Source organism: Scyliorhinus torazame, chromosome 8 (assembly GCF_047496885.1).
Source record: "Scyliorhinus torazame isolate Kashiwa2021f chromosome 8, sScyTor2.1, whole genome shotgun sequence".
Classification (NCBI taxonomy): domain Eukaryota; kingdom Metazoa; phylum Chordata; class Chondrichthyes; order Carcharhiniformes; family Scyliorhinidae; genus Scyliorhinus; species Scyliorhinus torazame.
Window position 1 is genome coordinate 57,723,574 of NC_092714.1, and position 18,125 is coordinate 57,741,698.

General features: G+C 49.2%; 1 protein-coding gene across 1 annotated transcript in view; it reads right to left on the reverse strand.

Annotated features, from left to right (window-relative positions):
- Positions 1-11,124: 11,124 nt before the first annotated feature.
- LOC140427867 (cell surface A33 antigen-like) overlaps positions 11,125-18,125 on the reverse strand; it is a 52,366-nt gene continuing 45,365 nt past the window's right edge. Inside the window, exon 7 of the mRNA XM_072513673.1 lies at positions 11,125-13,235. Within this exon, the coding sequence (XP_072369774.1) occupies positions 13,010-13,235 (226 nt within the window). The 3' untranslated portion in view covers positions 11,125-13,009. The remainder of the gene's footprint in view (positions 13,236-18,125) is intronic.

The following is an 18,125-nucleotide window of genomic DNA, read 5'->3' on the forward strand; positions in this document are numbered from 1 at the left end:
GCAGACGAGGCGCTGTATTTGGGAAGGCAGCAAGCTGCATGTCTATCAGGACCTAGCTGCATGTCTATCAGGATCTGGATGCAGAACTGGCCAAAAGGAGGATGAGCTTCAGTAATGTAAAGACGGCCCTCTTTAAGAAGGGGGTGAAGTTCGGCATGTTATACCCAGTGTGTCTGTGGGTAACATATGAAGGCCAGGAACTCTACTTTGGGTCGCCAGAGTAGGCAATGGAATTTATTAGAGAATGGACTGGCAGGAGAATGAGGACATTGAACTCTGGAGGGGATGTTCCTATCTTGTATCTTGGTTTTCTTCTGGTTTGTATGAACCACGTTTGCACTGTACTTGGGACCGTTGCTCTGTTTGGGTTTGTTTGTTTTTGATGGGGGATGGTGGGTTGCTCTTTTCTTATGTGTTGGGTGGGGATTGTAAAGTTTGCACTGGGAGGATGATTGAGTGTGGGTGGGAGGAGGGGATTCAAGGGTGGTAGGATGTTACGTGCCATGGGTAGCTGGGTGGGCAGGGGGAGGTGAGCAGGTAGTAAGTGTGTGGATGGGGGTTGGGATTATTATTTTGTTATGGGGTGGGGAGCAGAAATTCAGGGTGGGTAGATGTCTGCTGACAGGCGGGATTGTTGAAGGGTGACATGGTGAGGGTCGATGGCGGTGGGTGTCAGAAGGCGGGCCTGAGGGAGTGCGGGCCATAGGCTGGAGGCTGGCCCAGGGTTATGGTTAATCGGGGGGGGGGGGGGAGCTTAAAGGCGGACGTGGCAATGATACAGGAGACACACCTGAGGGTGGTGGATCAGACTAGGCCGAGGGAGGGGTGGGTAGGACAGGTATTCCATTCGAGGCTAGATTCTAAAACAAGGGGAGTGGCGATTCTGATTAATAAGCGGGTGGCGTTCGAAGTGGGAAGCATTGTGGCGGGCCTGGGGGACAGATACGTTATGGTGAGTGGAAGCTGGAGGGGATGCCGGGGATGATGGTGAAAATTTATTCACCAAACCGGGATGATGTAGAGTTCATGAGGCGGGTACTGGGGAAGATCCCTGATCTGGACTCGCATCAGCTGATTATGGGGGGCAGTGGAGACTTTAATACGGTTATGGATCCAAGGCTGGATCGGTCGAGTTCGAGGACAGGGAGGGTGTCGGCGGCTGTGAAGGAGCTAAAGGGGTTTACAGGACAGATGCGGGGTGTAGATCCGTGGAGGTTTTGGCGGCCGAGAGTGAAAGAGTACTCATTCTTTTCCCATGTACACAATGTGTACTGAATTTACTTTTTTGTGATGGACTTTGAGTCCTCACCGATAGTGGTGTCGGATCATGCCCCACACTGGGTGGATGTACGGGTGAGTAAGGAGGGGGGCCAGCACCCGCACTGGAGGTTAGATGTAGGACTATTAGCGGAGGAGGAGGTGTGTGCGCATGAGGGAGTTCATTTGGAGGTATGTGGAGATAAACAAAAAGGGGGAGGTTTCGGCAGCTATGGTATGGGAGGCGCTGAAGGCAGTGGTGAGAGGGGAATTTATCTCGATACAGGCACACAGAGCGGGCGGAGAGGGATAGATTAGTGAGGGAGATTCTCCAGGTGGACAGGAGGTACTCGGAGGCCCCGGAGCTGGGGTTGTTGAAGGAGCGGCAGTAGCTGCAGATGGAATTTGGGTTGCGATCCACAGGGAAGGCAGTGGGGCAGTTGAGAAAGGCGTGAGGGGCGGTGTATGAATATGGGGAGAAGGCTGGCAAGATGCTAGCACATCAGTTAAGGAAACGGGAGGCGGGGAGGGAGATGGGGAAAGTGAAGGACAGAGGGGGGAAATACGATTTTGGACTCAGTGGGGGTGAACGGGGTGTTGAGACTTTTACAGCAGGTTATACGATTCGGGGCCCCCAGCTGGGGTGGAGGGGATGAGACGGTTTTTGGAGGGATTGGAGTTTCCGATGGTGGAGGAAGAGCTGATGGAGGGCCTGGGCATCCCAATTGAGCTGTTTGCATCGCCTCCAGTCCCTCCACCACTTCAGTCGGGCAAGGCCCCGGGGCCGGATGGGTACCCTGTGGAGTTTTATAAAAGGTTTTCAGGAGTGCTGGGCCCCTTGCTGGTAAGGGCGTTTAATGAGGCTAGGGAGCGAGGGGTACTCCCTCCAATGATGTCACAGGCCTCAATCTCATCCTGAAGTGGGATAAAGACCAGGAACAATGCGGGTTGTACAGACTAAATCTCCCTTCTCAATGTAGACGCCAAGCTGCTGACTAATATCTTGGCCTCAAGAATAGAGGATTGTGATAGGACCAGAGGGGGTTTGTGAAGGGGAGGCATTTAATGGCGAACATTAGAAGGTTGCTAATGGTGATGCATGATACCCTCCGAGGGAAGGGAGGTGGTGGTGGTGGTCGCCATGGATGCAGAGAAGGCCTTTGATCAGGTGGAATGGAAGTATTTGTGGGAGATCCTGGGCAGGGCTTTGTGGACTGGATTATTTTAGGCTGCACCGAGGGACGAGGCAGGGATGTCCACTCTCCCCACTGCTGTTTACCTTGCCTATAGAGCAATGGCGTGAGAGGGTCAAAGGACTGGCAGGGGATTGTGTGGGGTGGTGGTGGGGTGGAGCACAGTGTCTTGTTATATGCGGATGACCTACCTTTGTATATTTCTGACCCGCTGGGAGGGATTGGAGAGATTCTGGGGATCCTAGGGGAATTCGACTGGTTTTTGAGGTACAAATTGAATATGGGTAAAAGTGAGGAGCAGCTACACAAGCTGAACTTGGCTCGGTTAATGGAGCAGATGAACGGGGACTTTAGAAAGTGGGATATGCTCTCGTTGTCACTGGCGGGGGGTGGGGGGTGGGTTGCAGATGATAAAGATGATGTTTCTCCCGAGGATTTTGTTCATATTTCAGTGTCTGTCTATTTTTAGCCCCAAGGCTTTCTTTAAGAGGGTGAATGCGGTGATCTCAGGGTTTATGTGGGTAGGTAAAACCTTGCGGGCAAAGAAGGTGCTACTGGAGCAGGGGCGAGGGGAGGGAGGGTGAGTGGCAGGAGAGGGGGGCTGACCCTGTCGAATTTAAGAAACTAGTACTGGGCGGCGAACATAGCATTGGTTAGGAAGTGGGTAATGGGGGAGGGGTCGGTATGGGAACGGGTGGAGGTGGCCTCATGTAGGGGCACATTTTTAGGGGCACAGGTACCAGCACCTCTGCCATTCTCACCAGCTCGATACTCCATAAACTCGGTGGTGGTGGCGGCTTCGAGGGTGTGGGCTCCTGGATACCTATTTATGGCAGCCACCGGTTTGCACCAGGGGGGGGGGGGGGGGGTTCAGAGGTGGCAACGAGCGGGCTCGAGCGGTTTGGGGACCTGTTTGTTGACGGCAGCTTTCCGTGCTTGGAGGAGTTTGAGCTGCCCGAGAGGAATGGGCTCTGATACCTGCATGTTTTAGGCATGTCCGAAGCTTTGGGGACTTTGGCAAGGATTTGCCAATGTCATGTTCATGGTATTGAAGGTACGGGTGGTTCAGAGTCCAGAGGTGGCGATGTTTGGTGCGTCGGAAGACCCGGGAGTCCAGGGGGCAAGAGAGGCTGATGTTTTGGCCTTTGCCTCCCTGGTAGCCCGGAGACGGATCTTGTTGGCGTGGAGGGACTCGGAACTGCCGAAATCGGGGGTTTGGGTAAGTGACATGGCAGGGTTTCTCAGACTGGAGACGATCAAGTTCGCCCTGAGGGCATCGATGTTAGGGTTCGCCTGGAGGTGGCAGACATTTATCGACTTCTTTGAGGAAAATTAAGCTGTCAGCAGATATAAAAAAGGGGGGCGGGTTTGAGGTGGGAAACACTTAGTGGGGAAGGGGGACTGGGGAACTGTGCATGTGAGCCACGTTGGCTGGGTTTGTTCTGTTGATAGTTCCTCTTGAAAACTGTTGTTAAAGTTACATATGCCTTAAAACATTTTCCAAAAAAATACTGCCTCCCTGTAGCTCCCCAAACTCTCACATCTCCGAACCTTGAGCATGATTCGCTGGCCCCCACCCACACTTCTCACATCCATCTGTTACCCTGGGAAAAAACTCACTCATCCGAGCCCAAGTCATTTGGACCTTGTGCACCACTTTATTTAAAAAAAAACATTTTATTCAGGAATTTGCATAAACAAACAACAAACTAAACAAATGAAAGCAGAAGTAAAACTATAAAATGTAGTAAATAACCCACCCCCCTCCTCCCATCCTAACCCTCTTTCCCCTTCCGCTGACACATCATTCCCCCTGAGCAGCTCATACACTTCCTTCAGGTTCTCTAATTTCGCAAAGCTGCCCCCTACCTTCAAGTTCCCGAGTCGCTCAATCCTTGCCTTCCACCACCCCAAAACGTCCAGCCCCCCAGTGCAAACCTATGATTATCACAGGTCGGTGCCGACACCGAGGCCCCTCCAGTCTCAAATGTTGCTCCAAACTCTCAAGACCGATGTACCACTGGGCTCACGGAGTACTTGGTCAGTGAGAATGGCAGAGGTGTGGTTAGCAATACCGTCAAGCTCCATCCGCCCCCATACTGACACCTCCCCCTCTGCCCATTTCCTAGCCTTAGTGTTTTGTCACCCAGTAGTAATTCATTATATTCGGCAATGCCAACACTACCCAAACCCCCCCGCCCCCCCACACACACACACAAACCCAGAGATCAGTGCATTAACCTTTTCAAATAATGACTTTGGGACAAAGACTGGGGGGGGGGGGGGGGTCTGAAATATGAATAGGAGCCTTGGCAGCACCGTCATCTTCATTGTCTGCACCCGTCCCCCAAACGACAGTGACAGCACATCCCACCTCTTAAAGTTCCCATCATCTGCTCCACCAACCGAGTCAAATTTAACTTGTGCAACTGAGCCCAACCCTGCGTCACCTGAATGCCCAAGTATCTAAAGCTTGACCCCACCACCTTAAATGGCAGCTCCCCTAGCCTGCTCTTCTGCCCTCTGAACTCAATCGGGAACGCCTCGCTCTTTCCCATGTCCAACTTGTACCAGGAGAACCGGCCAAAGCCCTCCAAATCCCCATAATGCCCCCCAATGGGACAGAAATATATAACAGGTCTTCCGAGTCCAGCAAAACCACGTGCTCAACCCTCCTCCCTTTCCAGACACTCAACGCTCTAAGCCCCAATGGCCCTATAGCCAAGGTATAAAAAAAGCAACAGAGAGAGTGGGCACGCCTGCCTCATCCCACGGTGCAGTCCTAAATATCCTGAGCTAACCTGGTTCGTCCGCACACTTGCGACCATTTGCTGACAACTGTGTCCCTTTCACAAACCCTTTGCGCACCACTTTAAGCGGAATCAAACTCTTGCACAGGAGGTTCAGTTCACTCATCGCTACGCCTCAGAGTCCCCATCTTATCTCCCTCCCCAACTCCTCCCACTTGATCCTTTTGACTAGTGCCTTACCCTGCTCTCCCAACCACCCCAACATGTCCCCGATCCTGCCCTCCCCCCACCTCATCTGGGAACCTCATCTCATTCTCCAATAGTGTACACTCCGGTCGTTGGGGGAACTTAGGCAGCTTCTTTTGCGCAAAGTTCCGCACCTGCCAGTACCTAAATTCACTCCACTGAACTGATTCCAAATCTTAATAGTCGACTCCACCACCGGACTCCCCCTATACTTCCTTGGAGCTACTGAGCCATCATCAGGGCACTCAAACTCGATCCCTTACAGGACCCCTCCAATGGTGCACTCTGCACGCCCCCCCCCCCCTCCCCCAACGCCTCACCTTCTCCACATTTGCTGCCCAATACGAGTGTATCTGGTTTGGGAGCGCCAACCCCCCCTCACTGCCTCTGCCTTTGCAGAGAGCCCTCTTCACCCTTGGCACCTTCCCCGCCCACATAAATTCCAAGATCAGCGCCTCCACCTTCCAGAAAAAGACTTGCGGGAGAAAAATCAGGAGGGATGGAAAGACAAACAGAAACCTTGGCAGCACATACATCTTCACCACCAGCACCCTCCCCGCCAATGTCAAGTGCAGCGTATCGCACCATTTAAGATCCCCTTTGACCTCTTTCACCAATCCCGTCAAGTTCCACCTGTGCATTGTGGCAACCTTGTGCATTATCTGAATCCTCAGATACCAAAACTGCTCCCTCGCCACCTTAAATGGCAGCTCCCCAGGCAGGCCAGCACCTTCGCCAGGACTTACACGTCTGTATTTAGCAGTGAAATAGGCCTCTAGGACCCACATTCCAATAGGTCCTTCCCCTTTTTCGGGATCAACAAAATCGACACCTGCGCCAGCGTAGCTAGCACATCCGCCTTTTCCACTGCCTCGGTAAACATGCCCAACAGGTGGAGGGCCAACTCTGTAGCGAACTGCTTATAAAATTCTGCGAGAAAGCCAACCGATCCCAGCGCCTTCCCCGACTGCATCCTACCAATACACTCCATAATCTCCTTTAACCCCAGCGCTTCCTCCAGCGCCCGTCTCTTCCCCTCCTCCAACTCCGGGAAATCCAACCCCATTTCCGCCATCTCCCTCACCAGCTCGGCCCTTTACAACCCCTCAAAGGCCTTAAACACCTCATTTATTCTCTCCAAATCTGACACCACATCCCTCTCTCTTGAAGAATTCCCCTAGATGCTGCCTGATGCCGCACCTAGTAGACCAATATACGATCTGCCTTCTCCCCATACTCGTACTGCACCCTCCCTCTCCCTCCACAGCTGACCCACCACCCTACCCGTTGTCAACCAGTCAAAATGCTTCTGCAACGTCTTCCTTTCTGCCAGCAGCTCCTGCGTGGGGTCCGCTGACTACCTTCTATCCACCTCAACTAGTTCATCCAATAATTGCTGGTGCTTCTCCCTCCTCATCCTATCCCCGTGTGCCTTGAAACAAAATAATTTTGCCCCGGAGTACAGCTTTCATGACCTTCCAAAACACAACCGCCGACACCTCCCCGTTCTGGTTGAACTCAACATGGTTCTTAATCGCCACTCTCACCTTCCCACAGAACTCCTCATCGGCCAAAAGCCCCAAATCCAACCTCCACCCTGGCCTCTTCGCCTGTCCCGAACAAAGTCTCACATCTAACCAGTGCTGAGCAGGGTCCGAGATCACAATTCCTGCATATACCGCCACTACTGTCCCCAGCGGCACCACCCGGCTCACTACAAAAAAAAAATCAACCTGGAACAGACCCTATCCACATGTGAGAAGAAAGAATACTCCCTCTCCCCCAGGTTCCCGAACCTCCGTGGATCCACTATCCCCATCTTATCCATACACCCTCCCAGCTCTCGCGACCTTCCCATCGAGTTAGGGCTCGATTGATCGAACCTCGGCTCCATAACACAATTGAAATCCCCCCACCACCCATGGTCAGCTGCTGAATTCAAGTTTGGAATCGCCCCCAGTAACCTCTTCACAAATCTGGCATTGTCCCAATTGGGCACATACACATTTACCACCACCAGCACCCCACTCACTATCACAAACCTTCCCCCTCCCCCACCCCGGATCCCGCACCTCCCTGGCCCCCGTATACTCCATTTTCTCGTGCAACAAAATGGCAATTCCCGTGACTTTGAATCAAACCCTGAGTGAAACCCTTGCCCCACCCATCCCTTCCTCAAAATCATCTGGGGCTAGATTCTCCATTGGTGGGAATCTCCATTTCGCCGGCAGCGCACTCATGCCCACAGATTTCCCGATGGCTAGGAGGTGCCCACAATGGGAAACCCCATTGGCCAACTGCTGGGATGGAGAATCCCGCTGCCGGTTGGGGAGTGCCGCACCTGCGGGACAGAGAATCCCGCCCCTGATCTTTCACCTGGAGATGTGTCTCCTGCAAGAAAATCGCCTCCGCTCTCAAAACTTCAGATGTGCGAACATCCAGGAGATTTTAACCGGCCCATTTAGCCCGCGAACATTCAATGTTATGATTCTCACTGGAGGCTCCCGCTCCCTCCCAAAACCACATCTACCATGAGAGGAGCATAATTGGCACTGAATACTCCTCTTTCCTTACCCCCAACAACAATGACCTTCCCATTATTTAACAAAATCAATCCGATAGTAGACCTTGTGCACCGGCGAGAAAAGGGAGAATTCCTCCCTGCTCCCCCACTCAAAACCAGTGGAAAAATCGGCATGGATCCACCTCCCCCAGCTCTTTTACAAATGCCGTCAATGCTCTCGCTACCCCCTTAGGGGGGTCAGCAACTCTGGCTTGGATCGGTCCACTTTCAGTTCGAAGACCGTATTCGGGGGGCCCCCCTTCTCCCTTGAACAATTGATGTGTGGCCATGCTCGGGATTGCTGTCACCATCACCTTCGTAAAATCGACATCATCCCAATTTGGGGCATAAATGCTCGTCAACATCACAGATTTACTCTCCAACACCCCCTGTACCATAACATATCTCTGCACCTGGTCTGCCACCCTGTCTCCATTTGGAACCAGATTATTTTATTGATCAAGACTGCCACCTACCCGGACCCCATTATGAAATCCCGAGTGGAACATCTGACTTACCCAACCTTAGGAAGCCTTAGCGGGTCCTTTAGTCACAAATGGGTCTCCTGCAACAGCATCACATTGGCCCTCAGATTCTTTAAATGCACAAAAACTCTCGCCCTTTGCACTCCCAATCCACAGACATTCCATGCAAAAGCTGGGCACAAGAGCAGGTCTCGGCTGATGGAGTGAGTGCCTTCTACAAGACATATGAGGCTCAGGTGGAGTACACGCCACTTGCTTTAATGATCGCTATTCCAACAACACCAGAAGCTCGAGACCATCTAAAGTGAACAAGTCCACTTGATTAGTACCCTATTCATTTAACAGCCATTTCCACCACAACCAGTACATGACAACATATCCTAAACCTATGACCTTCACCACCTAGAAGGGGAGCAGGCACATGAAAACACCACCACCTGCAATCTCTCTGCAACTTGCAGATGGATGTGGAAATATATTATTGCTCCTGCTCTGAGTCAGAATCCAGGAACTCTTTTCCTAACAGTACTGCATCTGTATCTACACAGCATGGACTGTAGGTGGTCAAGAAGGCAGCTCAATTAAGGATGGGCATTAAATGCTTGCTTTGGCAATAATACGATGAATGATTTCAAACACTGTGGCCGGGATTCTCCAATCCCACGAGGGGTTGGAGTATCGCGCCCATGCGTTCGGCGCCGCGCTGGTCGGGGGCCATTTTGGCGATTCTCCGCACTCGACGGGCCGATGCCCGCTGAGCCCCCGGCATGGGCTACGTATAATCCTACCCGGCGGGACCTCAGAGTTCTGGTTGCTGGGGTCGTCCTGGTGTGTGTGGGGGGGGTGGAGATCCGACTCCGCGAAAGGCCTCCATGGTGGCCAGGCCCGCGATGGGGGCTACTGATCGGCGGGCGGGCTAATTCCGGGGGGGGGGGCCTTTGTACCTCTGTGCCGGGCCCCGCCATATTGCCCGGTGGCCGGCGTGGAGACAGCAACCTGTGCGGACCCGCGCCGGCCTTCGAGTGCACAGCACTCCCGCACTGTGCTAGCCCCCGAAGAAGGGGTGAATGCCTGGGCCTGGAGGCCCGTTGACACCGGCCTATATAGGGCTGGGTTCTCCATCCCGCTCTGCCAGATTTCTGGTTCAACCCGCCAGCGGGATGCTCCGTTTTTCCGGCTGATCAATGGGGTTTCCCATTATGGGGAAGCCCCACGCCGCCAGGAACCCCCCGGGCTGCCAGCAAAACGGAGCATCCCGACAGTGGAGAGTCCAGCCCCATATATGTATAACCAAAAAGGTAAGCTTAAATTGTTTTTCTATGTAAAGCTACAGCTGTCAATTGAGGCTGTTGATTTATTCATGGCAAAGCAACGGATCAGAATTGAATCATGGAATTTAAAAAGTCCAGAATACCATCTTGTAAAAACACAACTTGACTCAAGTCACCCTCCTAATTCTCGAAAGAAATCACAGCTACATCATTAGGGTTTTGCACACAATGAGAGGATTTGCTGTTCTAAAGTAATTGTGGCTTTTTATTGTTCTTGTTATAATACAGCAACTCATGTGGTTGCCCGACCAATTTAATTAAATATTTCAGATGCCGCTGTCTAAAAATTAGTCTAACAGTATCAGCCCTCAGGTCAGGTTCAGCCTTGTACTCGTATCTTTTAGGTTTTATTAAATCAAAAATAAACCCCTGTTTGTATAGAGACAGAGGCTTTGGGTTTTCTGGGGTCAGTTAATCTTCTGCAAATCAGTGCCAGCTGCAGCTAGTGCACTCAAGCCCACAACAGGGTATTGCAACCAGTTTTAAGCCAATTCATTTATTGCGAGAACAGCTACAAACCTTTTTTGCTATAAATTGTAGGATTATGAAGTATACAGTGTAGCTTTGTATATCTAATTTAAAGGCTTGCCTCTACCTCATGGATGCTAGGGTCAAGAGGAAGGAGGATTGAGCTGCTGTGGTTTTAGGGATAAAGTGACGAGTGCCTTATTGGGCTCTTCGGAGAATACCAAGTAACACAGAGGAAGCTGTCTCCACCACCTGCAGTTTACAAAAGTTTCAGGGAATATTTTCCACCTGCCTACGATGGGCACAATTGCAACAATATCTAAACCAATAGAATTTCAGAGGCATGAATGAATGAAACTTCAGCTTGATTTGGAATAGGCAGCAGACAGCTGACACCAACTGGTCTTGATGGCAGAATTTATTTTCTCATGCGGTCATGCGGTGTCACCGGTTGGGCCAGCATTTATTTTGCCCATCCTCGAGGGCATTTAAAAGTCAACCATATTGCTGTGGATCTAGAATCACATGTAGGCCAGACCAGGTAAGGACGACAGATTTCCTTCCCTAAAAGGACATTAGTGACGTAGATGGGTTTTTATGACAATTGACATGGTTTCATGGTCATCATTAGACTTTTAATTCCAGATTTTTATTGAGTTCAAATTTTACTATCTGCCAAGGTGGGATTTGAACCTTGCTCCCCTGAGTCTGTGGATTACTAGTCCAGTGACAATACCACTACATCTCCGCCTCTCCTGAAAATGCAGACGTCTTCAGACTTCATCAAATTCTGATGCCTAATGCCTTAAAAATGACAAGTGCAGGCATAAATTTATTAAAAGATCTTTATACATTGCATTCAATAAAATGAAGGCAAGAAGTCAGGTCATGTATCACTATAAATGCATAATATTTTGTGAAACTGCGGAACATTGAAAATATGAAATTACTTTTGAACTTGGCACAATTTTGTGAATTGCTGTGCTTGGAAAACAAATTTCCAGATTCAGTATTGATGTTGCGGAGTGATTTCACACCTGGATTTCTTCTGCTGGAGTGTACAGCACCGAATTTTGTAAAAGTTTAAGGTTCGATGTTAACTGAATTATTGCTGTATCCGGAGGCTGGTTTAGCACAGGGCTAAATCGCTGGCTTTGAAAGCAGACCAAGGCAGGCCAGCAGCACGGTTCAATTCCCGTACCAGCCTCCTCGAACAGGCGCCGGAATGTGGCGACTAGGGGCTTTTCACAGTAACTTCATTTGAAGCCTACTTGTGACAATAAGTGATTTTCATTTCATTTTCATTTCCTCAAATGGTTCCAGGTGCAAATTTTGCTGTTAAAAATGGCATTTCCCACATTTAGCTCAAACTTTAGATAACATTAACAAGTCTCAAATCGCTGAACTAATTTTCTTATTTAATGATTAAGATGACATCTTTTGAATACTATTCAGAAGCCAAATATAAAAAGTGAACTTCAAATTTTCTGTAGCTATCGATAAAAAGAAAGCAATTTTCAACATTGCTACTGTAATTTCATAGACACTTTTAAAAACTAGATCACAAACTGGCTGTGAAGTCAGTTAGAATGGCATTTTTACAATTGGCAAATGGTAAAAAGGTAGTTGTACAAATAGTTATTTATAACAAGATGTTTAAGAATGGCAGAACACTTAAAGGCCACAATAAATGCACAATGTCTCATTGTCAAGAAGGCCCCTCAATGTAGCAACCATGATAGAAAAAACAGCAAATGACATTTCCTGGATCGAACCTGGGACCTCGGTGCTGTGAGACAGCAGTGTGCCACCGTGCTGCCCTTCATAAATCTTTCCTGTGCAGGAGGAGACCATTAGTCCCATCGAATCTGCACCAACCCTCCGAAAGAGGGTCTCTACTCAGGTCCACTCCCCTGCTCTGTCCCTTTAACCTAGCCGACACACTTGGAGCAATTTAGCATGGCCAATACACCTAACCTGCACATCTTTTGGACTGTGGGTGGAAACCAGAGCACCCAGAGGAAACTCACGCAGACCCGGGAAGAACGTGCAAACTCCCACACAGTCACCCAAAGCCAGAATTGAACCCGGGTCCCTGGCACTGAGAAGCAGCAGCGTTATCTAAATCCATCATGATTTTAAACACCCCTCAACTTCTCTGATCTAATTTAACAATTTAAACTCTAAAGTGTTTCTCTGATAAGCCTTGCAAGTTCCCCACCTCGTATTTTAAAAAGAGCAGATGCATTTTAATTATAACCAAAGTAATCAACTCACTATTAAAAACATAGCTATGTTCTAATTCATTAACACTGTATGGATTCTCAAGGGTACTGACTATTTTCGATTTAGCCATTCTTTCTTACGAGATATTCTAAGTTATTTGACTGGAACTATTCAATTTGCCACATTTCATTTAATTTTAAACAAACAACTTTCCTGAAAATAAAAAGGCCAAAACAAAAAGTAACAAGTACTAAGGTTGAAATAGTAAAAATTATAGAGAACTTCCACTTTCAAAAGGGAACGGAAATTCAAAGAGATACTCGGAAACCTGTAACAAAGCCTAGGAAAGGTACATTTAAGAAAATTAATCTTTTATCTACTTATATATACTCTTGAAACCATCCCAATAGCTCCCTACTTAATTTTGCAATTTTAAGACCCAAATTACTTCACCCATTGGACTAAAGCTACTTTTAGAAAGTGGCTCTTTTTACACATCATGATTTTCTGGTGCGTATGGAGGTTTATTGGGAGGTACCAATGGCATTCTTACAGCAGAACGGGGAGAGTTCTTGTCACTATTCCCAGAAAGAGCATCATCATAGGCTCCATGGTATTCACGATTTGCAGAATCTCGCCCAGGAATTTTCTCTTCATTGTTCTCCTCGTATTCCTCCCTGTTCTCCTCCTCGTATTCCTCCCTGTCGCGTGGATCACTATAAAACGCCACATAAGGAACGTTATCAGGAAAAAACAATGGTAAACAAAAAAACTTTTCATGTTCCTGGTTTGCATTCTTTTTATTCTTTCATAGGGATATGGGCGTCACTGGCAACGTCCCCATTTGTTGTCCATCCCTAATTGCCCTTGAACAAAGTGGCATGCTAGGCAGCTAAGTGTCAGCTACATTGTTGTGGGTGTGGAGTCACATGCAAGCCAGACTTTCAGATTTGACACATTTGTGAACCAGAACCAATAGTTTCACAGTCCCCATTGCAGACGATAGCTTTTTAATTCCAGATTTCATTAATCAACCCACTGTCCTGGTGGGATTTGCACCCATGTTCCCAGAGCATTAGCTTGGGCCTCTTGAATACAAACCCAGTGACATTACCACTACGCCCCATCTCCTTTTTGTTTTGGCATCTTCCGAGTTGCAACGTAGCAGCTTGGGACTTCAGGTGATGGTGCCACTTTTAGGGGAATTTACAATTCCTTTTTATCTTTCCAATGGATCAGTGGCTATTGGTGTCATTTCCCCAAGACAAGCACAATGCTTTCCCAACCTGCTGAGTCTTGTGCAAATTGCTAGACAGGGGGGGCTAGCCTTTACTTCAACAATCTCCCAACTACTCAGGGTCCCAGGAACCTTCCAGTATTTAAAATAAAACTCTGAAGCTTCTATCTCCAATTTACCGCACTTCGCTACTGCCAAGAAGAAGTGAAAACAAGAAACAAAAACATTAAAAAAAATATTTGAACTGAGGCAGTGGAAGAAGCCACAGTAGTACAGAAAGCTATAGCAAAGTCAAGCTCAATTTACATTTCTTTTTAAAAACAGCCTAAGCAGAGGAAAACAAAAAGGAGCCATGACGCACCCACTCCCCCACCGAGAAACAAAAGGCACTTCTTTCAGCACTTAAATAAGAGCTGTCACTCACATAAAGAAGCAAACAAGGAATAGCCAACACTCTTAGAAACTCTACCTGCAGTTTCAGTTCCTTAGGCCATAACAAAATTAGTGCCTATGCTGACAGCAGACTATTACTCGACCAATATTACGGCTAAAACAGCTGCCAGTCCCCTCACAACTAACCCCAGTTCCTGGTACAAGAGCCGACTGATAGGGATGAGCTCCACTCCACAATGGATACCTTAGCCCCCAACCTTTAGTTGGAGACAGAATATTTTAGTGCTATTCACTCAGACAGCAAGGGATATCTAACTCAACAGTTTGAAAACCATTTTACAATAGTTGAGCCCTTGAAGGATTTCAGCTATTTATGTCCCTGGGTGGCCAACTCTGGCAAAATATTTTCTCTTTTAAAAAATAAATTTAGAGGACCCAATTATTTTTTTCCAATTAAGGGGCAATTTAGCGTGGCCCATCCACCTACCCTGCACATCTTTGGGTTGTGGAAGTGAGACCCACACAAACGTGGGGAGAATGTGCAAACTGCACACGGACTGTGACCCGGGGTCGGGATCAAACCCGGGTCCTCGGTGCCGTGAGGCAGGCAAAATGTATTCTTACCTCCATCTGTTCCAATTGGTCAAACATTTAAAAAATAGGAATAAATTAAATTGTTCAAAGAAAACACATTTAAAAAAAAAAGCCTTATGATGGTCCAGCAGCTGTGATGCCTGAACATCAGTCAATTTGATTCATTCCGCACGATATCAGGAAATGGCTGAAGGCACTGGATGTTGCAAGGGCTATGGGTCCTATCAATATTCTGGAAATAGTACTGAATATTAGTGCTCCAGAACCTGCTGCATCTAGATGAGCTGTTCCAGTACAGTTACAACACTGGTATCTACCGAGCAATGTGGAATATTGTCCAGGTACGCCCTGTACACAAGAAACAGGACAAATCCAACCTGGCCAATTACTATCCCATCAGTCTACTCTTGATCATTAGTCTAGGCCATCGTTTCATTAATGATCATCCTTCCATCATAAGGTCAGTGGTTTACAGATGATTGGACAGTGTTCAGCTCCATTCACGGCTCCTCAAGATATTCAAGCAATCAATGTCCAAATGCAGCGGACCTCCGGTTGCGGCATGTAGGTGAAGGTTGCTTGTTTGGTGGCTCCTGACATAGCAATCTTTTTTAAGCCCTTCTCGCCAAGTTTTGGGGAAAATTTGTTTGAGAGAAGCTGTGGGAAGCTGTGACATTATAGAATGTCAAAAACCGGAAAGAAATCTCTGGGGGAAAAAGGTAGCGAGCGATGGTCCGCCGCTGAGCATGGTGAGGGGAGCAGTAGGAGGAAGGTTGGCCGGAGAGAGCGCGTCAGGTGATGCTGCACCCATCAGGGTGGAAAAGATGGCTGAAGTGATGGCAGGAGAATTCGAGCGGTTGTTTTTCAAGCATTTTGAAAGGCATCAAATGGAGATGGCCTCCCTTAAGACATGGATGGGTTAGCCCCTTACCCAATGAGAGAGGGGTTGATGAGAACTTAGACGGCGGTGCAGGAGCAAGAGGAGAAAATGAAAGGGGTGGAGGAGGCATTGTCGCAGCACAGTGACCAGTTCACCACGATGGATGAGGAGCTGCGGAGGGTGGCAGAGATTAATAGAGGGCTGAGAGCCAAGGTAGAAGACCTGGAGAACAGGTTGCGAAGACATAATCTGAGGATTGATTTGATTTATTGTCACATGTACCGAAGTACAGTGAAAAGTATCTTTCAGCGGCCGAGGGAACATACACAGTACTACATAGTAGACAAAAGAATAATCAACAGAGAACATTGACAAATGGTACATCGACAGTGATTAGTTACAGTGCGGAACAAGGGCCAAACAAAGCAAACACATGAGCAAGAGCAGCATAGTGTTTGTGAATAGTGTTCTTACAGGGAACAGATCAGACCGAGGGGGAGTAGTTTAGGAGTCTTGTAGCTGTGGGGAAGAAGGGCTGGAGACCTACAGAATACTTTGCTGGTATGCTAGCGAAGTTGATGGGGGCAGGGGTGGGGAGGGGGGTGGGGGGGGCTTCCTAGTATGAATTGGACAGGGCCCACTGGTCTCTCCGGCCAAAACTGAGAACAAATGAACCACAAGGGTGGTGATTGTCTGTTTTCACAATTTTCAAGTGAAGGAGAAAGTGCTGAGGTGGGTGAAGCAGAAGCGAGAGGTGGAGTGGACGGCAACAGTATACACATATACCAGGACATGACGCCGGAGCTGGCAAGGAGGTGGGCAGCCTTCGGTCGAGCCAAGGCGGTGTTGTACAAAGGTAACGTGTGGTTTGGCGTGGTCTACCCAGCGAAGCTGCGGGTCACGCACAATGGCAGGGACTATTATTTTGAGACTTCGGCGGAGACATTTATGAAGGCAGAAGGCCTGGGACTGGACTAAATTTGCACTCTGGTTTTTGACTGAGTTTTTCCTTGTTGTCCCTTGTATGGGTGATATGGTTAACGTTTTTGGTGCAATAGGGTTTTGGGTCGGGGTGGTTTGGGTTTTATGGTTGTAGAGTTTTGGGGGGGTTTTGTTAGGACGCAGAATATGGAAGGGGTTGGTGCGGGGGGCATTGGAGTTTGACAGTAAGGTCCATGAGGTGGCGATACTGGTGAGTAAATGGGTGAAGTTCCAGGAGGTAGGTAAGTGATAGTGACGGGTGTGTTGGAAGGGAGGCTAGTGGTGTTGTTTAGCCTATACGGGATGACGCTGGGTTTGTGCGCTTGCTGGTCCCTTCGGCTGGGAGGGGGCACAACGCGATTCAACGTTAATTGGTCCACTTAACAAGGCCCCAAGGGCTTCACGCCGCAAGTGAAAGCTCGCCAACTGATTCGGCGGGACCTCGCTCACCAGCCCCTCGCTAACAAGGTCGTGCAGCATTTGCAAAGCCAACCCCACTCCGCTCGCAGCCATGCCAACAAGACGACCGGGCCCACGATTTGGAGACGGACCTAGGGAGGCTCCTAGATGTCCTGTTCTCCCGAGGGTCCCAGAATGTACTGCCTGGGACAATGTGGCAGTGGCCATCAGCTCAGGACGCGTGACCAGGAGGACTAGCCTCCAGTGCTGCAAGAGGTCAATGACCTACACCGGGTAGCACGGGCGAGTTGCCACCAACCACCCCCCTCCTCACTGCGCCATCCCCCAAACATTTCCACACTCATGCGAGCATCCCGCCCCAACCTCCATGTGGCCCCAACCCTCCCTTCAATTCCACCCCCCAGCCAACCCTTCCTTCACCACCACCACCCCCACCACTGTGAACTAAGCACTTTCGGATAAGGGCAATTTAGCATGTCCAATCCATCTAACTTGCACATCTTTGGATTGTGGGAGGAAACTGGAGCACCCGGAGGAAATCACGTAGATATAGGGAGGAAGTGCAAACTCTACACAGACAGTGACTCAAGCCGGGTATCAAACCTAGGACCCTGGAGCGGTGAGGCAGCAGTGCTAACCACTGTGCTACCGTGCTGCCGAAGAGGTGAATGGGGTAAAAGATCTGAAGGATTTGTTTCTGGAGGGGAGATTTGGAGGAGCTGGGTGTGAAGTATGAGCTGCAGTGCGAGAGGGGCTTCAGGTATATGCAGGTGCAGAATTTTGCAAGGAAGGTTTTCCAGAGCTTTCCGGTGGCACCGTCCTCCTCGTTGTTGGAGGAAGTGCTGTCGGTGAGGGGTGCTGGAGAGTGGAATCGTCTCAGCGATCTACAGCAGGATTATGGAGGAGGATAAGGAGTCCATGGAAGGGATTAAGACCAAGTGGGAGGAAAAGTTGGGAATGGGGCTGGATGAAGGATTATGGTGCAAAGTGCCGTGAAGGGTCAATGCCTCGATCTCGTGCGAGGCTAGGGTTGATTCAATTAAGTCCCGTATCGGGTGTACTTAATGAAGGAAAGGATGAGCTGGCTGTTTGGGGGTGGGT